This window comes from Styela clava, chromosome 4, assembly GCF_964204865.1.
Source record: "Styela clava chromosome 4, kaStyClav1.hap1.2, whole genome shotgun sequence".
NCBI lineage: Eukaryota > Metazoa > Chordata > Ascidiacea > Stolidobranchia > Styelidae > Styela > Styela clava.
In genome coordinates, this window is record NC_135253.1 from 9,375,331 (window position 1) to 9,400,223 (window position 24,893).

The following is a 24,893-nucleotide window of genomic DNA, read 5'->3' on the forward strand; positions in this document are numbered from 1 at the left end:
CTGCTATCGTCATTCACAAAGGAAGTCTTGTTACCTGGCAGGGAAATTAAAAATTCTACTCGATGGATGAACCACCGGTCGGTTCGCACTCCATAAATCGTGCATATTCAGATATTTATTTAAGCATGTGTTGCGACGTAAAGCGTAAGCACGTTACGTACGTTCGGCAGTATACAGGTACGCGTCTGTGAATGCACTGACTACACACGGCAGTTTTTGCTACAGTCGCTGCTCGTGTTGAAAGACAATCACACCGACTAAGTGTGGAGTATCCAAAGTTCTGCTTTGGGCAAGATACAACAATGCTTCTAAATCTAGCTAACAATAGAGATTATATTCGAGATGTTTAGAAAGAAATGTTGGTTGGACGTAAATTTGTAGATCGTTTTATAAGATGGAATGTTTTTATATTTCAGCTTACAGTAGAATTTTTTAACTCAAATTGCAAACTAACTGATATTTTCTGATACGGATGAGGACACTTTAGATCTCAAGTACGAACTCCTGCACTCACTTTCTACCATGAGTACAATCGAAACCGTTTCGATTTCTCAACCGACTTATGAGCCAGGCGTTACCGGCAATGATAGTCTTACAACCGCCGAGGATGACATGTTTGTAGGTATGTTACTCGTGTCTTTATTAGTCTTGAAAAACTATTGGCTTCTGTTGAACGCTGGCATTGCATGTTATGTTTGCTTGTCACTCAACTTTCAATTCACTGCGACGTAGCGGCATCGCCTGAATCAATTATCTTTAAGTGTCTTGACTTCTGGCATGAATTGTAACCGATCGAACTTTAAGTTGAACAAAAATGTATATCTGGCTACTGTTGTTTTCATTATGACGTTTCCAAATGTATACAATAGTATAAATCACCATATGGCGTGATCAATATGTCCGCTCATAGATTGATGACACCGGTTAAATGTCATGCATACGTGGGTCAGGAACTTTGGGAACGCATACCAAGTTCTGTACGTCGAGGAATCTTCTGTGACGTATGTCCCAAACCATCCATGACAGATGTACTCGCAAACGAAATTCTACTCAAATAGTTTTTCTTGGTGACCTTAGTGTCCTTATGGCATTAAAAGTTTCATTTAGGATGTGAACAGATGATATTGTTCCCGTTTTTGGATATTTACGATACCATAATAAATTACGGACTTGTGTGTTCCCAGTCGAGTGTATATAATAGCATGCTTTCGAACGAAGTGACTGAGTTTATTCAAACCATACTGGTACGCGATCAGTAAAAGTTTCCAACCCAAATTGTTGCGTGAACAACTTAACGCGTGTTAAAACCTTCGCTCATTTGCTGGAGCAGGTTAAAAATACACTTGGTAAAAATTTAAGTTCCGTATGCCAGTATTTTTAATGGTCAGGTCAGGCCATGTAACGTACAATAAGGTGTCACCCATCTGAGTTGCCTGTTTATGAACCAGTATTACTCATAAAATTGTGTAACTCATTGGAATATGCATATACACCGCAATTCGAGCGTAACCTTAAAATCATTTTATTTGCATTTATTGTTTCCATTGTCACATGTCGATTGTACCATTGTGTGCTACATGCATATTATGTACATAGTGAAATTTTATTTTTACCTCTTTTTCGGGTATGTTAAATGTTTATTTGAAAGAGAAAATTACCAACCGTTTGTGACTGGTACCCACGCATACATCCAAATGGTACTGAATATGATAGATTCCTATTTACAATATCCATGGGTTTACGTATAATTTCACATACATGAATTTCTTACTAGTGGAGGGTTTTTTGATGGAAGAACCCCAATGCTTTTATTCCATCCATCTATGTAATCTTCACTTTGCTATCAAATTAAGTGCAATGCACCAGATAAGTGGTGTTAATGGATACATAGCAGAGACATTTGTAGCACTCGAATGCCACGATTAAGTACTGATTATTACATCCGATGACATGTTATTTCTTTAATGTGTATGCGTGATCCAACACAAAATGATATTATCCGTCAACACCACGATGTGATAAAACGAATATTGTTTCTGCTAAAGCATTAAAAATAACTTGATTAATTAGGCCGAGGTAATGGATTTCTCGCTTGTTCGCTCGGTGGAGATGAATGCACCAGCAACGACAAACCATTGATTTTTTATGACTCCCAGTCAAGGTTAATGAAAGATTCATGACGCCGTAATGTCTACTTTCCAATTGGACAGTTTTTAATCAATTTTAATTACAACATATAATATTCTGTATCATTTTTCGATTAATTTACGAAATTCGATCGGACATGGATCAATTCATTTACGTTATGGGTAGTAAAATAAACATATACATTTGAATATGTAATTAATGGCATCGTTCGATACTACCCAGAATGATGGGCTTAATGAGTTATTGCCAGTAGACATTGCATATTTGTATTCAGAATGGTGGTGATTCAAAAAATAGGAACGTAATATTTCGTCACTGACCTACTGGAAAAATAGCTAATGAATGGTGCTCGTACATTTGAACCCACGTTCATTTGAACCCATACATTTGCACCCGTATATCCGCGGGTTCAATCTATATTTGGGTGCTAAATCCGTGGGTTAGGGTCAGTATGGGTTCAAATATCCGTAAAAAAAAACAAAATTTCCATAGGTGCATTAGTATGCAGGTGCAATTGTCGTGGGTTCAAATTACAGGTTAAAATGTACGTGCGTTCAAACGTAATGGAACCCTAATAAATATACAATTTTATTTCAAATGATGGACTTGAGTTTATACACTGGACAGCGCAGTATTTTTAGAAAATAAATTTAAAATCTAGAATGAAGACACCCTGATATTTTGTGTCCAACTTGATTGGCGAGTGATTATCTTTATTTTTTTTCGCTCACATTGAAGTTCGATTTTGATCGCTTGATATAATGGTTCTTTCTATTTTATTATTGAGATCTATTTTGTATGTTAAAATGCAGTCAAAACTTGGGTTAGCATCGTCCGAAATCTCAGGATCAAATTTGAATTTTTTAGCTATCAACCAAATAAATCTAAATGAAAAGCTAAGCGACGTAAAGTACTCATTTGTGTAATGATATTTTTATAGTCGTTTTTTGTGCATATGTCGTTTTTGACTAAATTCTTAAATACATAAAAGTTGCGGAACGTTTCTCGGAGCAGAAGGAGGGTTGGTCAATTTGTTTAGTATCCGGTATGAACCGAAAGCAACAATCTCAAATTCATAATTGGTTATTTTGATAAAAGACGAAATATTTCCTTCTATTGAATAACATGAGTAACCAGATATCGCTCATTTAATTATTATTTATTTTTATGTAATTAATAGTATTCCAATAAAATAATAACGAAAGTTGGAATTGTTGAACCAGTTTTGGTTACTTATAACCAGTATATGCCCACCTTTTCTATGCAATATTTAGGACCATTCGTAATATTTTCTGGTTCGTTTTACATGTAGATTTGCAGTTAAGCAAAACAGATTATCCTGTACTAATCGCTATTTGTTCTAGGTTTACATACGTACGGTTAAATTACATCAAACACGTATTTTTTTCAAGTAGGTCTTTTATTTTTTCCCGCTAATGTATTAAATTTTTACGTATTGAAACTTTATCTCAAACATGCTAATTTAGCGAAACGCGCAAGTGTTTCAGTAAATAATTGATGAAGCTTGAAATAAAAAGTTCGAACCCATTGTCATTTAAAAATAATACAATAACTAGTGTGGGCACTGGGAAGAAACGACGTTATACCAAGTCTCAACGCTTTTAAATCATTTTGAATCAATTCTTTCCTTTTCATAAGTAATTTAAACTTTTCGTCTCTTGTGCGTTTAATTAGAACATATGAGAATCGACGCGAATGTTTCGTGTTTCTATTACGGTTTCGCGAGATTTGAATTCAGTTTTATATCGTCCAACTTTCATGTTTTCGCAGACGCAAATTTCCGTAATCATTTTGATTTGAATTTGAGGGCAAGACTATCATTACTAAATCAAAAACTTGGATTCTAGAAATAAAGCCACTTATATTTTAATTGAAAATTTTAAATGAAACGAAACTATTTTGAAAGTTTTTTATTTTTATTTCTCCGAACAAAGCACTAAATACGCAGTCACTTAATTATAGAAAGCTACCCAACTACTAAAAAAATGACTTTGTTAGAATTATCGTGTTTTTATAATATTCAAACATAAACCGTCAAATATGGTAAAGTTTAAAGAAAATATAAAACGGAAAACGTCCCTTTTTTCGAACTACTTTTGGAGACCACTAATTCATGTTTGTTCTACCGGGATTGCTGGGTTTGGGATTGTTTCTTTAGCTAATGCACGATAATGCACGAGTGCTCCCAATTTATTTTTTACATTTTAGAACCGAGCGAGGAATATTTGGAAGAACTGGCGAAAATCAGCAGAGTGGCTAACATCGTGATACCCGTTGTCATAATCATTCTTCTGGTACTGGGGATCATTACAAATGTTCTTGTAGTTTACGTTACGGTTGTAACAAACCGCACGGCGAAACATCCAATTCACAGTATTTTCGTTCTGAACTTGGCTGTTTCAGACGTTATGTTTCTTCTTGTCAGTGGACCGTACTGGGTGAGTAATGAGACATGAGATATTTTCTGCAAGATACATTTATTGGTCTTGTTTCTACGTGATTTTATGCATTTTGAATATTTTGCGCATCATAGTAACCGTAACTAACATGCATCACATCTCTGATTACCATGCTAGGGTTCGCAGGTTCGAAATCCGTGGCAAAGAATTAGGCAAGCGAAGCTTGATGGACTTCTCACTCATAGTCTGGTAAACGTAACGTCTGGTCGTTTACAACCTTTCCAGTCATCAAGTCCACGCATAAAAAACTGATGACTAGTTAACTATTCTCATATCCGAACTCAAATGGTAAGGGTAAACAAGACGCGGGGCCATGGTTCGCCTTATGATTAGGCCGTCTTATCTTCTCCCCGAGATAAACATGACAATCCTATCCAGTACAGATTTGTGGGGCATCTTAATGTGTTTTCAATGTCCACTCGTTTATATTCTTGACTTTGATTGAATAGAATTAGCTTACTATGATAAGCAAGATTCTAATATTTAGAATATATTTTGTTTGTGTATATAAGGAAATTCTGGAAACTATCATAGCGTTTTGCAAATTGGAAGTTGGCTATTTGTCTTTTCTCTCGAGGGGCTTGTTTTGAATAGTTGGCGACAGTTTATTTGCTCATGAGGGTCCTGAGATATAAATTTTGTTAATTAATTTCATGTAAATTTTGCTCTCAAATCGATAACATTCGAAATATATATATTTAGAAAAAGGTGTTACGCATTTTTACGCATCTTAATCTCGTAATTGTATTATGATTGTATAGCAACAACTATAAATAATTTTAAATGCTCTGCGCTTATTCTGCAATTTCTTAAAGTAAAGCAAAAGATTTGATGTCCGAAACTTGTATGTTTTACACAATTTAGCATCTCATTCGATGTCTTCCCTGTGCATTAAAACGTGCTTTTATATTTGACTATCACATTTTATTGTAGCATTTTTTTAAATTGCCAAATAAATGGCATTCTCTATTATCTGAAATGCGGCAGTATTGGAATGAAGTAGTCTTCCATTTATTCAAATTTGAAAACACTTTTGCAAGATTTTAAGCTCTTGATTGTAATTGCGATAATGGTCGCATTGAAGTGATATCTTTTCAATCGAGTGTGTAGAATGTGATATATTGTATTCGAAAATGGGCCAATTTAGAAAAATTCAAATGTTTAAAAAATTGTTTCGGTGCTATCATGTTATGCCCCACTGTTTATCGTGGGTTTGATTGGGTAAATAGAGTGGGTGCATACCCTAACTCAACTTATCCTAACCCAATTTAACAGAAAAGAAAAGAAAACAGAAATGTGCAGCGGTTTGGCAAAAACAGTATAGTACTTTTGCAAACTATAGTAAATAATAGACTAGCATCTCTGTTAACGATGCACATATATCACATAACACAATATTAAATTAGCAATGACAACCGAGAACGTAAGTCAGATGCATACATGCCATGCGGTAATAAAATATCTTATGGCTTTGAAGTTGATAACGAAGCTGACATCAAGGTAATTTGGTCACAGAAAGAATTTGCTTCAGTTGATGATGCTCACAATGCCGTTCAGTTTCAATTCTGACGCTGAATAAAACCGGGTGATCGATGAGCCCGGCAATAAGTTAGGCTAGGAGTTAGGATCGGCCTTAAGCCACTGCAAGATATGCGCAGTGGGCCCCACACTCCCATGGGTCCCTCGCTGAATTTACATGTAAATTATCAAATTCAATTATTGTGCATTATATTCATGTTAGCGCAGGTTATCGTGCTTATTATATATATACATAAAAGCTCATAAACTAAAAGTATAGATTATGCAATTACATGAAATATTATAAAATGCGAATGCCTAATTTTCATTCATCATCTTTATCTCTGCCGAACTGGGACCGCGAAATCTGTTGTGCATAAAGCCAAGCCGGCCTTGCTAGGAGAACAGCCATAAAATTTTACGCGTCGACCTGATTTGATTGAAATATTGAAAACGTTTCGGACTCGCTCGCTCCGACTCGATATGAAATTGAATTTTACACGTATTTAACTTGCATTGAAATTTTATTACAATGCGTGGTCATGTCAAATCACTTGGAGAAACTTCGAAATGTCACGTTAGTTAATTAGTAGCACAGATCATATAACGCAACACTTTTATTAGGAATGTCAGTATGATTGATTGCTGTCATGTGAATTCAATTATTTCTTGTGAATAGCATGTCCGTTTGAAGCTTCTCTCATGAAAGAAACTATTCTTATAAATTTTGTACAACCTATTGTGAATGTGTTATGCCAAATAGGAAATCTGTTTGTCCATTGAAATTGAATACTTCCCTCATACGATATCCGAATTGTAGCTTATCCACAGCGTAAAAATAACTGTAATTGTGCCGTAATTTTACTCATGCTCTCGTGTTAGTAAAACCGTGATCACATTTTGATCCGTGGTGATACACGAATATTTACTATAAATAACCGTAAAACGGCTTAAATTTTCTACAATGTAGTATTAGAGATTAATAAAAATCTGGTCTGAGCAACGTTTTTAAGTCAAAGATATTCGGAAAGCGCTTTTTTTATTCATGTTTTTAATGGAAATTAATATCTTTTTCGGTAAAAATGCCATTTTCCCACTGAAATCGCGTTATTTGACTAGGTTTCATGTTTTTTAGAGTAAAGTTTAGCATACCGGTATATCATGATTTTATACAATAAGATTAGATTATTCGGAATAACTTTAATTGCAAATCAAAATTGTAGAATATGGAACTTTTGGGATACAGGCATTTTAAATATCATTTTAGGACGCTGCGCGGTTTATTTGATACAATACTGGACAATTGAATAGTTCTGCGGCAAATTTCTATTTTAGGCCAAAATCCAAAACATTATGCCACAAAATTGATTACTCTTCAAGGTGTATAGATATATTCGGCATAAAATATTGAAGATTTGAGTGAAAGTCGGCAATTTTATGCGGCCTACGCAATGTATTTACGTCTTCATGTGCGTAAAAACGCGAGTTATTCAGGTATTTCAATCCGGATATAAATGCTTCAATGATACGGTTAACGTAGTGTAAAATGACTAAATCATGTTGTTTGATCTGGTATTTCTTAAAAATAGGAATTGAATTCAAGTATCAGTACATTTCGTGTAAAATTAATTAAATACTAAACATCCCAGGCTTTTAAAGTATCCATTATGTTATGAGATTTCAATAAATTTGTTGCATATGTCATATTTCATTGGTTGTACTTGAAAATCATATGCGATACTTTTCGCTCCACTAAATTAACCCCATCAAAAGAATTTTCATTTATATATTTATTTTAAAAAAAAGGTTCATTTCTATTACCATACTAAACCATCAGCTTGCTGCACTAAAAGATTTGGATAATATGTTTTCATTAATGCCATATAAACACAAAAAGACACTCAAGCATGCATAATAAAACAACATACTTTCATTTAGTAAACCAATGTACTAACACGGATGTTTTGTATAACAAAACCACATCAACTATGCTATGTCTCATTTTTATTTCTCCGACAAAACGCTGTCGAAAGTTTTAAACACAGCCATGTATGTCACAAACATTTCAATTTAAAATAATTATAACTATCCATTTCGCATACTTGGATCTTGCGAAAATTAACTATGGCCCAATTGTAATAGCCTTCGAAAAATAACATCTCAATACATCTAAAACCGACTGAGTAATAGATACTCTCTTTAAACCAATGTCGTAAGCAACGCGAATAATATTCAAGAAATGTCAATTATGGTGATCTACAACTGCATTTATCCTATCTATACGCAAACAGACAGTAATGTTTTAGCTACGTCGATATGATTTTGTCAAGTAGTATCATCGCTGGAAAATGACTATTGGGTATAATATGAAATAAAACAAAAAATCTGTGATATTAGGAAAATTTCACAGTGAATATTTTACTCATTACTTTAATATTCAAGTGTGAGTACCATATCTAGAACATTACAACAAATTTACTGATTTTTTATAACAGTGTTCAAATGTACTAACAATAATAATGTTTAAGCTCATAAAATTGGAAAATTGCTTTTGCGGCGAATGTCGTAGTGCGCATTGGGATGAATGAAGCTTAAATGTTTCCAGTCAAATTTATTTGTTATAGCAAGCACGTCTGTCAATTTTCACATTTGAGCTTTTCGGTCATGTACTTGAAACAAATATTGCTCTACTACGAATTGTTAGATCAACTATCTACCATAAACTACTGTTGCTTACTCGATTAACCCAAAATTTGGGAACCCTGTAATTTATATGAAGTAAATCTACTGCCGTTTATCTATCAATCACAATTTGATCGAATATATAAAATTGTCTGGCACATATGGCCATGACAATGCTCTAGACTAGATCACTGGTTATCAGACTGTGGGCCATGGCCCACTGCTGGGCCACAGAAACATCTTCAATTTGACCACAAACATAAAAATGTTTTTAATAAATTCAGTTTAATATCATTATAGTAGCAATGGATGATGATGCTGTTTATTGATACTGAGTGGTAATTCTAATTTTGATCATTGAAACGATGGTGCATATTTTTGCAGAAAGAATTTCTTGTAGTTATCCCTTGTATGAGAATGTTGATGGGCAACAAAATTTTTGTACGACGAAAGTGGACCACAAAGGAAAAAAGTTGAGAACCACTGCTCTAGATAAATCACTAATAATAGCTGAGATTTGGAAATAGTGGTAGCTTTCTGCAGTATCACAACCTTAAATATATTGATAAAATAAAACTTTTTCTATTATCTTTACGTAAATGAAGAAATTTATTTCACATTTGAACGCCTTTTTGTGTATAATTGTACCCAACAGTTTCAGTAATATAGGACGATTTGAACAAAAGTTATGTTCTCTCCAGAATATTTCTCAAATGAAATGCGTTCCCTTTTTCGGGTCACTCTGTACTTAATGGTTGTTTGTATGTGTATCGTGTACCAAACTGTCTCTCTGTCATTTTGTGGATCCATGTGTGCTGACTGCAAAGATACTGTAGCCAGCAATACAAACGGCTATGTCAAGTAGTTGAAACCACTAATTTCATTTTGTAACGATTCTCCTCAACCTCATACGGAACGTTATACAATTTGTGATGTAAGATTTTTTAATCACCCCCCTGAGATGCTAGCAATGTTTTCGTTCGTAGATCGTACTTATAATTCCTCAAGTAATGAATGAGATCTTTTACATTGGAATCAATCGTCGTTGGCTACGACGCTACAGAATCCATTAATACACAAAACTACTAAATAAACAATATTTTATCGGGAATTTTTTATTTTAACAGCAAATGATAAATTATATGTTTCAGATAACAATCACATCATCCAGTATGTGGCGTTTTGGAGCATTTCTTTGTCCTGTAATTCCATTCATATGCAATTGTTCCATGGCCGTCAGTATTTATACAATATGTGCCCTTGCATGGATGCGTTTTATGGCTTTGGTGATGCCTTTTCGATTTCGACGCAGCTGTATTTCTACCAGAAAAGCAGGATATTTTGTGATTTTGGCGATATGGATAGCAGGAATTATACTTTCAATACCTAACCTCGTATACTACGGACTGTATGATATGCAAGGAGGCGGTAAGTTTATAACTTCATATCTTCATAGTTTAATGTGTTATTTATCTCAGACTAATGTGTTTTCATAATACTCTCATTAATCGACGTCATGTTGATAATTAATAAGTTTCGTCTTACGCCTTACATTACTTTTGCGATTCCCAGATGACCCCACGTTCTCTGATCCATGTATTCCCAGTCATCCTCTTGGGGCATAAACACGCGGCTTGGAACTCAGCGTAAACATAATATCACTATACACTATTTATAACGCTGATGTGTTTGCTCGCAAGCCTTACGATAGAAGCGATTTATAAACCGAATAGTAACAAAATAAAAGAGATGCTAGGAGTATTCATCTCTACTCGGTTTTGCATATAGTGATTTCTATACTGGGAGTATTTCACCATCTTCAACTGTGTGTCATGGGAATAGAATAAAATGAATTCGCTTCACCATCAAGCATTTTTATTCACATATCCTGTGTGATGTATTATACTGTGTTAAACACTATCCTGTGTGGATGAAGAGTCTATAACTGACATGGGAAAACTACGGCCCACGGGCCAAATCCGGCATATTGAGTAATTCAATCTGGCCCGCCTGACGCCAAATTAAAACCAAATTTTGATGTTTTACCTAAAAATAACTCAAGGAATTTGTTGAAATTGCGATTAAATTTAGTTTCGTCACGAGGCTTATTGTTTTCCACTTTTGCTTTTGTAACACTGTAAATATTGTTCATGAAATTAACCTGTTTACGTTAAACTCACATGACCCGCCAGTCTAGATGGGCAAAATTTTTGACCCCTTGTTCAAAAACCTTGACCACCCCTGGTCTATAACGATATCGACAGAACATTATCTCAATGCTCTAAGTTAAGATGTCGGTTCCACTGGTACTGATAACTTGCGCATGTGTCCCAATGAAGTCATTTTTTTATGTTTTGCATGATTTTAATTGAACTCGAATTCCTTGTTTCCAAACAGTTTTTTGCCAACCTGTCCCAATTCAGACTCAAAGAAGATTTGAATAAATCAGGACTGAATCGTCACTCTAATTCTATCATATTTTGCTCCGAACAAGGCCCTATACATGCAGTCACTGATATCTCATGATATACAAGGCGTTACTTTATTTGAAAGGATTACAAATTTATTACACCCTGGGTGAGGTCATGGGGGCATAACATTTGATCCCGAGATGTGTAATCTTCGTCGCTAACACAATAACGTCTAACGCTTTAACCATGCCACCCAGCTGACCTAGTGGACCCCATAGGACTGGGAATCGGTTGGTCATTTCGTTAATCCATTAGGGGTGAAAGGTCACTTTTTTCACAACCCATCCTAACAACAATTTAGTATCTAATAATCACAAATTTCTGTATTTTGTAGCATTCTCATGTGAATGGACTAGAGAAAGCGAAAAAGCACACAACGTATATGGAGCTGCAAAACTTGTTGCCACATATCTATTTCCTCTTCTTCTCGTCACAGTTTTCTACGCCGTAATCGGTCGAGAGGTCCTTTGTTTTATGATGCATCATAATTCCAGAATACATCGGTAAGAATTTTATTGATAGCCTTCATTGGGAAATTATCATCCATCCCTCTTGTGGCTGAATTAAAGCGAAATCATTCATTCTTGAAAATGACTGCATTATCATGTTCGTTTTAAAACGAGTCAGAGCTCTCTGTAATCAGTTTCACCTATTTACTTGTCGTACGTAGCCTTGCATGCTGTGACATGCACACATGCAGTTTATTTCAACATAACGTTTTCGTGAACTTTCGCCCCCTTTCAGATTTAAAATCTTGAAAATGAATACGTTTTCGAAATTCAAATAACTTTTTATATGTGAGATTTTGGTACTCTCGTAGTGTATGTACCAGGTTAGGGTTGGGCCATAATTTTATTTCGATTTTCCTCATTTCAGTTCCATTATGAGCTCGATGACTGTATGTGTTAGCCAAGTGGATATACCCCCTGTTCTTGATGTAAAATATGCGAACACCACTATCACCACTAATTATGCCCCCAGCCTAACCAAACTAGGCGATCATTGATTGTATGATTATGAACAGAGGGATATTAGCCAAATTGTGATGGATCGGTTTCGGTGTTAAATCTCCGCTTTTTTGAATCGTCAAGAATACTGTCCGTGTTATTTTTCAAGAATGTTTTGATATAAAGGTGTAATTAAAGGATTCCCCCGTGCTGAGTTCAAACACCCATTTTGGTTGACAAAATACATTCTTAATATTAAATACTGAAAGAATTAGAATGATTGTGTCGCGATGTACAAAACCGCAATACAACCTATACACGAAGGTTAATGATACAATGAAAACAGTTGATGCATTCAGTTCAAAATCGATGTCACATTCCAGAACAACAAACTGGTAAACATAAGCCTCGTTGCATCGGAACGATCAAATGAAAATATGCTCAGTCATAAACCACATTAGTATAAATTTTCAAAATGGCTTTCACCAGGCAACTAATTTAGCAAATATTTTTCAGCTCCATCATTCTTGGGGATTTGTTATCTGTATCTGTTAAAATGATTTCGGCAATGTCAAAACAAATTCCATTCGATCCGAGAATAAAATCAATCTCTGTCATGGTACTTACACGATGCAATAACGAGCACAGTCGCGGTCTTTTATGCTCTTCCATGACACGAATAGCAGGTTTACTTGGCTCGTCTTCAAATGCAGCGTGACCAAACTAAATTCAAATGAACTTTTAATTATGATATTTATTTTTTCATGCCACCCACAAAACTTCATCTAATTGATGGATATTCTTCCAAATCGACCGACAGAAGAAATTATATAATATTTCTCTGAAGCCAAATTTGAAAAAATAATTAAAAGTCTATAAAATTATGCTATTTTTATCTGTAGTAAACTTGATAAATAAGATATTCGTTTCAAAATTTAATTTATCATTGAGGTTGTATCCAATTAAATATGCAATTCAACCCACGATTGAAGTGTTTTGCCTAGAGGGTAGTTATGCAAACTAAGTAAGTCGAGTTACCCATTTTGGATGCTCGTCAAGCATGAGCCAAAAAAGGATACTCCTGTAGTGTGTGTACCAGGTTAGGGTTAGGCCATAATTTTATCCCGTTTTCCCTATTCTAGTTCGGGGACTGTCTGTGTTAGCCAAAGTGCCATAGGTTTCAGTCCCTTTACACAACTTGTTGTAAAATAGGCAAACAAAATTAGTTACCTCTATATTGGTACACACACTTCTGGAGCGCCAAAGAATAAAAGGGGCTTGAACATTGCACTTCGTTATCTGTGCTTGATAAGAAAAAAAATGTATTTGTACCACACAAAATATGAGCGCGAGGCTCAATGGCTAAACCTTAATTGTGATCTTAGGTTAGATTCTCGTGTTCAAATCCCATTATCTCATCCAGGGTGTAACAAAGATGGTGGTCCTTCTACCATAAAGTACCCCCCCACATATCAATGGCTGATTGGGCGAGCCTTGTTCGGAGGGTTATTTTCATAAATACGTTGTACAAAATCACCTATTTATGTAGAATATATGCAAGACGAGTAAAGTGAATTTCTCTTTACTGAGGTAACACACGAAACGGATGAATTGTATCGCAGGATTTTCCCGGTTTTACTAATTTGTGTAAAATCGTTCTAAAATTCAAAATCAGTTCAAATTATCTTCATTCGTTCAGCGATCCACACAATCCTGAGCAAATTTCCATCATGCGGTTTGCCACATTTCCGCCTGTTTTTGTAAATCAGTCCAAAATCCAATAATACAATTTTTTTAATAGGAATTTCCATGCTGACACCAATTGCGCATATTCTGCTTTTCAGTCGAAATATTGTACAAATGTAAACTAACCAATAAGCTGAAGTAAATTTCTTCAGACAGAAAAGAAACATGGTACTTTGCACGACCCCATCATGTCAATAAATATTTGTGTTTGAAAAGAAATAAACCGGATTTAACCTGTTGTAAGATGTTATCATACACCGGGAAGCGTGATAGATTTTATGTTTTTTTTCGTTGAGAATGGAGTATAAATGTGAATTCGTGGCAGCCAAGTACAAAACTGTAGTAAATTATTAATTTAAAATCACGCGATCGATAAGGTTTCGTTAAATGATTTGTATTTAATTTACGTTTGCGAGAAATTAAATGGTAACGTAACAGAGAATAATTCATGTTTATTACTTTTTAAGACACTTTCATTGCGTCGTTGAACGTGAAACTTTCACCAATAGCGCGGAAACGGCAAATGTAATAACGTAATGTAAATTATTAATGTTTAATTTTATGTTCAATTTCTGTTTCATCAAAAATTGAAAGTTCCGTCTTCCGCCATTGATTTCAATTATAACGGTAATAAAAATTGCGCAATATACATTTCAAGTAATTTAACTTATAATATCAAATTTCACGACCTAATTTTGTAATATCGAAAAATTTCATGGTTCATATCGAGACATACGATGCTATATGCTGATGCCACCAAGTTAAAAAAAATACATAAATGTTAACTGGTAATGACTAAAACTAAAAGTTATTTAGGCTCTTTTCGTCCAGATGAAACTTAAAAGTGTCAAATTAGTCGACTTTGGTGCGTTACTTTTTGTAGAAAAGGGTTTGAGAGGTTTGATTCTTGTATAACTCGAAAGGGGATCTGTGCATTAAAGACAGTCTAGCCTTAATCGTTGGATCATGATTGATTCTCATACATAAACTAATCGTATTTTTTTAAACTTATTTTCGACTGTTGCCACGTATGGCATTCATATACGAAACTATTTGAGTCGATTTATTAAAAGATTTGACTTACTGGTGAAATATGAGTGAATTTCCGAACAATAAAAAAAAAGACGGCAAAATATGTATCATTGTATAATGAGTGAATCTGAAATATAAGAAAAATAAATACAACTCCTTTAGATACATTTGAGTCGTGCATGTCTAACCAGTGTGTAAAGGCAAACAAATCAGATTTTTGAAGCTACCGTTATGTACGCTATTGATGACATATCATTAAGACATATACGTCGGTAACTTCCCTTGGTTTACTAAAATTAACCCATTGAAGTTGAACACTGTTTGTCAATACAATACAGGAACTAAGTATAATCGAGTTGGGTTAAAATGTCACTCTGTTGAAATTTTCATTTTACTCCATGGTCAATATGCAACCAGGTTGTAATGAATTGGGTAGTCAATGCGGAACCGGAAAGATTCGTGTCCTTCCATACTTTAGTAATTCCTTAACTGGCAGTAGAGCTTGTGCAGAGCCATGTTTGGATCAAAAGTCGTATAAATACGTCGTATAAAAAACGGTCTTTTCAAATCTGTTCATTGTAAAAAAATGCAAGTTAATTTTTTTTCAGCGTTTTGAACGTTTTCAACATTTTAAAGATTTTTTAGTATTAGGGATATGAATGTGTCATATATGAATTTATTTTTATACAATTCTTAACAGTTGATCGGTATTCTTGCAATTTGCAAATGTTTTTGTTATATATATATATATATATATACTGAACCCTACTCAACACGTCCGGTTTCAATAAATACATCGAAATTTTGTATTCCCAACTGTGCGGTGAATGTCACGAATCAATCGACCGACCATTTTTTCCGATGATAAATTAGTTTTTCAATTTCTTTATATTTGAGAGAAATGATGCCTTCATTTTTTACAATCAATCCCTGGAGAATTAAATAAAATGGAGATTTTCGCCAAGAAGTAGAAACCGATCGCTGGACTTCATGGTCTATTTTTATAGTAGGGGTCAGGCGGCAGTATAAAATCGTTTTAAAAATGGAAAAGTGTAACCTTTGAAAGGTTTTGGGTATTCGATGGTAATTTATAAATTGGGAGCAATTCTCGGAATTGTGGTGGATTATGTTTTCTATTGACATGTATTGAAATCCCTGAAGAATGGGAAAATTTTCAATAAAAAGCTTCAAAAATACTATTTTCCGGTAACTGAAAATATTGCGATTAAATATGTGTTGGCGAAATGTTTGTTACCGGTTTTAGAAGATTTCAAACAAAGCATATCACTCTCACTAAAGTTAAGGTAATATGATCCCAAAATTTGTACGACATCAAATGCTTGGTCGCTTGACTAGAAAATGTTTGTTCTCATTCATAAACCGCACCTAAGTGGAAAGCGACAACACTTTCATTGGAATGTCGACAGCTCCCGCCGACGATAATGAAAAACCCCATCTTATTCTCACAGAAAGGGAATTGTAAAATTGGACAGATAAGGGTATAACTAAAAGATTTTTGTCATATTTTGGAGAAAACACAAAATAAATCTATATCATTACGTCAATTTTGAATCCAATCAGATTGTTTTCGTGATAAATATTTTCAGAAATCACGGACTTGATTTTCTCTTTCTGTAAACAGATTCTTTGGATGGAGACATTCAAATTTTGCGCTTTAATTCAATTTTGCGGTAAGATTTAGATTGATCTATCGACGTCATTTAAACTAAGAGGTTCCTGAAAATTAACCTTTGTAACAAAAACATTTTAAAATAGTTGATTTTGAAAAACAATATTTCAACAAAAACCCTGATTCATTGTTTGTAGTCAGATCGGGTTTGCGGTATTCAGTATGACATAGAAGGGTTGTAGCAATTTAACGCCCGGTACGGTAGTTTTGATATTTATACGCATGTACATTTGATTGCCTTTGTCATGTAGTCTGACGATATAACATAATATCATAACCTAGTATCAAGGCTCTTCGCGTACTCTGGAAGAATCTAAATGACTATTTATAGTCCGGCCTGTAGGGGTAAGGGATAAAAGGCTTTGGTTTGTCGTATCTTTATCGGCCCCATTCCCGGGACAAAAAAGATATTCCTACTTTTTTTCCGTAGTCGTATAGCTAGCTACTAGTATATATCAGAATATATACTGTTATTTTTACACAGTGTATTAATGGATAATCGGGTTATGTCACGGCCGTCAGCCTCCGACCAACATTCTTCGATACAGCACCCACAATTATCCCGCTGTTTTGCCACGGAATTCGCCAAGTAATGAAATAGTAATCGATTTTGTACGCCAGTGTCATCTATTCTGGGCAGATATGGCGCGTTTAATCACATTATCGATTGCTTTCGTAGGATTGTGTTGACGACAAAAATGAAAATTTAAGAGGAATGTAAAAAAAATTTAACATATGGAATTACTATTACTTTCGTTTCTATGCGCCAACGTACCTAAATAAAAAACTTGAAATATATAATTAGTTGATTATTCTATATTTGATAGAGTTCAACAATGGTGTGTATATACAGGTTACAGTAGCGGATTGAATTCGTGCTATGCTTTTTGCTGTAATTTTTACGAAATTTATTTGAAAATTTTTAAACTTGAATCATGTCGAATCAATTATATACTCATAAACAAACGCCCCGCGAAAACAAAACGAAAAATTGTATTTTTTATTGTAAAAGTTTCCAATGTATTTATTTTCGGCGATCGAGTCCATTAGCGGCTACTTTTTACCTGTTCTGTTCGCTGCCTATAAAGATTAGTTAATTTTTCCATGTATAATTTGATTCAATTGATACAAATTTTATTGAGAGTGCAATAGATCACATTCTAGCTTTGTCATAACGATGAAACATTATGTGGAATTATGGAATTCTCCTCTCTTGTTGCTATGAACTTTAGATGTATTCGTATGTTTTGATTTTGTCATTGAATGACATTTTATTTTCAATATACAAAATATATAAGTGCCGGGTGGACCAACAATAGGGTCTTAAAACTGCAATCCTACTTGTGTGCAACCATGTATATATTATCAAGTACGGAAGTATGTTTCCAATATTTAAACAATTAAAAAACAATTCAATCGCACTGGCAGTATGTTTCACACCATGCACACCAAAGCGGTTTTTCATTTGGAATATTTTCATCTAAACAAGATATGAAGGCCAGATTTTGAAAATTAAATATCGACGCGGCCTCATGCTCACACAGCGGCTTCGTAAATTTGTGCGCTAGTGCATACCAAGCATTAGCATCGTTGTATGTAACGTTGGCATATAAGATCTTGTTCCGAAATTCCGATAAAATTCACTATTTTGTCTATTTTCTTCTAATCTCCAATGAATTATTAATGCCGGTTAAGTGCCTAGAAGTTTTGCTATAAACTGCTTATCAGAACGACCGAGAATTTTCCAATTTTAACTCCATAGATGGATTAGTAAAATTACGTTAAACACGAAAATTCCGACATAAAAGCCAAACTCGTCTGACTCTGTAGGCACGATCTTTAAACGGGCATATTTAAAAAAAATTCAAAACAATTCGAATGTTTTTTTATCAAACAAACTAACCACAAATGTGCTATACTTCTTGGAAACCAAACACACCATTTGTGCAATATACTACACTTGATTTTTTTATAATTTCTGTGGCAAAAAATGTATAGTTGAATGACAATTTCTTCACTGTTGAATTTGACATTTTATTCCGGAGTCTCCATGTGTTCTGAAATTGTTTCCATCTCACGAAAACAGTCCAATTTCTAATCCCTTCAACCGCTATCAAGACTAAACATTTTTGTGGTACATGCAGCGGCGTCTTCAAAGCAATGCTTATCGTAGCTTTTACTTTGAGCAAAAATATATTTTTCAAAATCAATCTTCTAAACGTATTGCTTCGTGTTCGCCGTTAGTTTTTTTTAATCGATTTTAAAATTCAGCTAAACCTTCTCAAGCTAAACTCATAGTTCGTCGTTGTTATTAGGGCAAGGTAATTTTTCAAATTAAATGAACGTATTTTTAGCTTTCCTCATAAAACAAAACCTCTGTTACAACAGTGGGTGTCAGATAAAAGGTGGAAAAAATTTAAAAATATTTCAAAGCAAATAATATTTACGAAGGGCTATCGTGCAAAGGGAAAGAATACAACAATTGGTATGTGGAAATAATAGCATGCATACACTTATTTACACAACCTTCTATTTATGTGAACTTTTTATGTTATTTATTAGATGGGTACTCACTCCCGTAGTATGTGTACCAGGTTAGGATTAAGCCATAATTTTGTTCCGATTTTCCTTATTTTAGTTCTATTACGAATTCGGGGACTGTCTGTGTTAGCCAAATATACCCCCTGCTCATAGGTTCCAGTCGCTTTACACACCTTGATGTAGAGTAGGCGAACAAAATTAGTTGCATGCATGTAAATATTTTAAAACTGGAAAATTGTATTGAAAACTATGCTTATCGCCAAAAAGTGAAGCCAAGGCCAAAATGAAATTTACAGCCCGGTTTTACTTTAACGAATTGCCTAAAATGGTAAAATTGTATTGAGTATACGATTGCTGAAATGTACACGCATATCCGGTATACTATCGTTACCTGAGCACAAAATTATAGGTTTCGTCCATTTCCCTAATCACAATGTAGCCTATTAAGATCACTTTGGGGGCAGACTGACTTATATGTTGTACATTATCATGGGTGAAATGCAGGCCTACAGCCAATATTCTGGAAAATGACGTATTAACGTGAAACATTGAAGTAGACCCGAAGGCTCAAAAAACAAATAATATCGCTTTATCAACGTTGACAGCTCGTGTGATTAGTTGTACAATCAAATTTCAAATAAAATTTCAGATAAATAATCTTAAAGTCAAGTCTTAACACCGAAAATCGGATTTGAAATGAGTGTTCCGACATACTAATTTGAAGTGGGATAACGTAAGGTTATCTTACTAAAATACAAGTTGGCTTGAAATTGCAATTCCATTTTGTTCTTACTGATAAGCCTCGTAACTTTAATTTAAAGTAAGAGTTTATATAACTGAATATCCTAATAAAGTGTGGTTCAATCAGATAAGATAGTGAAAATCCAAGTTTTTCGACAGACCACGAATATATACAACGATCGTATCACCTATTTTATTCACTATTTAAAACGGGTTCCTTTTTCGGCGAACATAACCAAAAATTTAAGTCACATAATATAGTATTTGATTCATAGAATAGGCATAGAAAGTGGCATCAAATTATAATGAAAATATAGCGTCCTTGGTTCGTTTCAAAACTGTTTCGGTTTCACAGTTCCGGTCGCACAAACACTACCAACTGTTTTTAACTGAATATTTGAGGTATCGGGACACACGGGCCAATATTCACTATGCCATTTATCTCGCAGATATGAAATATCCCGTTAAGACTACAAACAGGCCACTGTCGTTTAAATTATTATTTACACAAAATTGGCTGTCACGGAAATGGAACTTGCTCGGAAAATGAAATCGTCGAACATTTTATAATATGTTGTCTCCGCTGGAATTTCCTACCGTTTTATTTAATCATTGCAGACAACTGTATATCAACAATATATCCCCTCAAAAATATAAATAATCTGTGAACAAATCCCGTAATTTGTCTTAGAATACGAGAAATATTTGAACATGTTACGATAAATCTCATATGATCCCTGTGCATAAAACTACGCCAGTTACAAGCACCATTAAATATTATTATTAATAATAAACGCTCAGAAGCGTAAAAACGACCAACACTCAAGAAGCATAAAAATAAGTGAATAAACATTGATCCAAAATGCAGAATATGCCATTCGTTTGACGGAATCGTTGACCACATCCGTATTCCTGGGTGTAAAGTTTTGGCACCCACAGACTATACAGAAAACCGCCTATTCCTCGCATTGGAAAAATTATGAACACTACCAAATACCTAGTACAAATACCTACCTTACAGAATAGTACCAGCAAAAGTCTGCATAAGTAACTTTGAATTGTATATTTGACACCAAATAATGCGGAACAAAATTTTGGTAAAATTGGCGCTACAGTGAAAGATAATATTTTTGGCAAGATTCTAAATATTTAAAAATCTGTTATATATTTGAAATATTTTCGGGAAATGCATTACTTTTCTCGCATCCAAAAAATTTTAAATGGTGAAGTGACTTTTGGCAAAGGTATTGATGAATCCATTTATCGGCGCACTCGAAGTAAATTGAATCTCGTATTTCATTTTAATGCATCTTAAATTTCTTTCAATACATTCTAAAAGCGGTTTATATTGTGTATCATATTTCGTATCAAAAAAGTTTTTTATAGCAATAATTTTTTATTGTTCATTTTTTTTTGGAAACAAAATTAAACTTTCATGCCCGAAACATGAATTTGCAAATCTGTTAGTGTTTTGTGAATGTATATCAATTCTTCTCGATGGTAATTCTAAATACTGAAATCGTTACATAGGGATATAACAAGTGTTTCCATATAGTAAAATAGATTCCAAATGCCCGCACACATTTGTGAAAAATTTACCACACAAAGTTCCCTCGGAAGTGTTTCAAAAATTTGATTTCGAATTGAATTTTTGGAAAAAATAACTAAAAAAAAATTCGATTCGCTTTAACAAACATTTTCTTAACAGAATATTCCCAAGAAAAAAATCTCAGTAAAATTGCACATGTGTATATTATAATCTATTACATTTATGTTAGAGTTTACTAATTTTTTTTAATTTTTTCCAATTACATATGATTCGCGATAACGACTTTCGCAATTATTTTACCACAAAGGTTGATGAATTTTCCGGTCATGAATTACATGTGTTTTAAACCACAAAAAAGGACTTGTTGCACAAGACTTGGACATTAAGATAACGAATTTTTTGTTTTGTTACATAGAAAAAGCTTTGAACATAAGATGAGTCTTGTGGAGTACAGAAAATTTTTGTCATTTTATACGTAAATTGAAAGCCGCAAAAGATATCATGGCTTCAAATATACCGTTATCTCGTTTTCAAAAATAGGTGAAAACAACTTAAAACATCAGTTTAAAAAGACATTATTGATACGTGAAACGAAAATGCAAAATACCGAATCCAATCAATTATAGCAAGATTTATTTTGACAAAAACGTAATTACTGACTCGATCTTGTGTGACGTCACAGCGTAAAAATTTGCGATCAACTGAAATATTAACGTAATTAATTCATTCTCTTTTCGACTGCGTGGCCTGAATAACAGAATCCGGGTTATTTAAAACGTATTCTGGAGAAAACATAGATTTTGCACGAGCGTCCTAGATTTATGAGGCTTTTAGTTGTTACAATCGAACATTTGTAAAAAAAAACTACAAAATAAACATTTACCTCTATTGAAAACACGTTTTCCTGTTTTTCTGTTTATTATTGCTCGGAACGATATTCAAATTTCAATGAAGAGATTACGTTTGGGACTTGGTTGCATAAAGCAGAATTGAAGGTCATTGCGAAAAAGTTGAGTTTATCTATGAGATTGAAATGATCGAAGAAATATTCAGTTCAAACTTTCATTCTAATCCATTAATTTTGTATAGTTAATTACACACGCGCTGCCAAACATATAAACGCTATTTAATATTAATGAGTTATTTCAGCTTTCAGGCCTACTTCGGGGGTTCAAATAAATAATTAGAAAACACGTTCAGATTTCGAGATGTGACGACTTTCAATATGAAAGCAATTACCGACTGTATTCAATTTCCATATTGAAAACAAAAAAGGCAATAAAATACAAAAAACCGGCTGTATTCAATTCGTATATCGCTCAATATAAACAACACAAATGAATAAATAAATACATATCAAATAAGCCGCAGTAAATAAATTCATGTATACACGCTCTCATGGGAGAGGAGTTCCCAATAATTGAATAAAAAAACAGCGAAATCGACCCTGTACGAATCGAATAAATATTCTAGAGAACGTTTCCATCTTTGAACACAGAAAACCCGAAATCAACAGATCCATAAATTGCTGGAAAAATTGATCTATATGTCTACTTTGTGTCTTTAATAGAATCTTATATCCGTCACAAAAGTATCCGAGAATCGTATAATGGTTTCAAAGCAATTTTTATAAACTTTTCAAGTAGAACTAAAAACGACCAATAAAAAATATGTCAGACCTATGTATTTGAAATACAATATTATTCATTTTATTTTTAGTGGACCAACAGAAGAACAAAAAGAATGCGTTAAAAGTACCATAGTCGTTCTCAGTTTGATACTTGCTTTCCTGATATGCTGGTTACCTCACTTGCTCGAAACTGTTTTCAGCATGACCGGATTTTGGGCTGGGTATAACTATGCAAAGCAACGTTTTTTCTTGGAAAGTTTGGGAAAATGTATGTCTTACGCACATGCTTTCATCAACCCGTTTATATATACATTTGCTTCCCCTGTTTTCCGACGCAGCTTACGAAATTCTTTATGTCAAAAAATAAGCCAGTGCAGAGAAGAAGGACACGTCTGTGGTCGTTCGATTGTCCGTCGTAAAAACACCGACAGACGCATGCTGAGAATACCCCTAGATACCGAATATGAAGATCAAACGATGCGAAGAAACAATGTCCGAAATTCCACACCTGGAGTGGTTAGTCCGAAGACAGAACATGCACCAATCGCGACTGGATTTGACTGTCATTCTATTACTCGTGTGACAGACGTGACAAGATTTGCGTCACCTGACGCTTGCAGCGAAAGACGTTTTACGCAGACTACACTGAACGCTGTTGATGAGACTGCAGAAGCCCAACACGATTTGTTGGCCAACGAGGAACAAAATAACCCCGCCGATGAAAATGGCCACTGCACCAATATGAATGGACAGTGGTCGTGATTTTTGTGATGAATTATCAAAACTAAATTCGCAAAGACGTTTTCTGTGACTGCTGGAGCACAGAACAGTACGGGAAAACAAGATTTCCTTCTCTCAAGTGAGTCTTGTGAAATCGAACTTGGCGTAAACCATTTAACCTGCGCCAACAGAGCGGGAGTGTATGAATGCCTGATACGGGCATACTCTACACGGAATCGGTTGAAGGTTTGTATAGCACGAAACACAATGCAACATTGTCTACTATGACTCACCTACCTCAAACGAAATTATGGAAGTGAAAAAATTATTCCGCAAGAGATTTTGCACGAATCCTTATCGTCCTTGAGTTCCATTTCTTATGTCGCAAAGTAAATTTTCTTTATTTGGGAAACGACCTTCAACCCTGGCGAGGTCGTTTCAAATTATATAGAGTAAACTTAAAATTAAATTGTGCGTGTTGACGTTTATGAAAAAGTAATAAAATATTCTTTTTCCACAAAACGACTGGATTTTTCTATGATTGGGTACTGCGCAGCATATCAGTCGTCAACAAAGTCTTACGTCCTGTTTTCCGAATTTAGGTTTTATGGCTGAACAAAACTGATTCCCGCGGTCAAATAAACATAAATGAACATGCAGTTACAGATCAAAAGCGAGATGATGTTTGTGAACCAAATTAAAAATCTTCCATTCGCTTGCCAAAACACGAAATAATGATATCTTAAACGTGTGAGAGTATTTCAACCATATAGTCAGCTGTAAAAAGGGTGAGGTAATATACCATCATAAGCAATGTTTGTTTGCGCTTTCTTAGGATGCAAAACATTCTACTTTTTGATTAATGGTCACGCTATTATTTATCCTAAATACAACAAAGTAGAAAAACCGTAAATCTTCCGATTCTTTTAAACAGCTAGTAAACTTAAATTGGCCCGTGCCAATTTGGAGACAGGTCGTGGAATCAGATGTTCTCTAAA

At 34.3% G+C, this 24,893-nt stretch overlaps 1 protein-coding gene across 1 annotated transcript; it reads left to right on the top strand.

The window, feature by feature from the left end:
• The first annotated feature begins 417 nt into the window (after positions 1-417).
• Positions 418-24,427, top strand: LOC120326379 (galanin receptor type 1-like). The gene is made up of 5 exons (XM_039392654.2): positions 418-622; positions 4,378-4,607; positions 9,980-10,256; positions 11,634-11,802; positions 23,265-24,427. The coding sequence occupies exons 1-5, from the start codon at positions 523-525 to the stop codon at positions 23,935-23,937; spliced, it is 1,449 nt and encodes a 482-aa protein (XP_039248588.2). The 5' UTR covers positions 418-522; the 3' UTR covers positions 23,938-24,427.
• The last annotated feature ends 466 nt before the right edge of the window (positions 24,428-24,893 follow it).

Bases quoted from the DNA above. Each gene is read 5' to 3' on its own strand.
- LOC120326379 (XM_039392654.2), top strand. From the start codon at position 523: ATGAGTACAATCGAAACCGTTTCGATTTCTCAACCGACTTATGAGCCA. The intron at 4,608-9,979 runs GTGAGTAATGAG...TATATGTTTCAG, and splicing joins TTGTCAGTGGACCGTACTGG to ATAACAATCACATCATCCAG. The intron at 10,257-11,633 runs GTAAGTTTATAA...TGTATTTTGTAG, and splicing joins GTATGATATGCAAGGAGGCG to CATTCTCATGTGAATGGACT.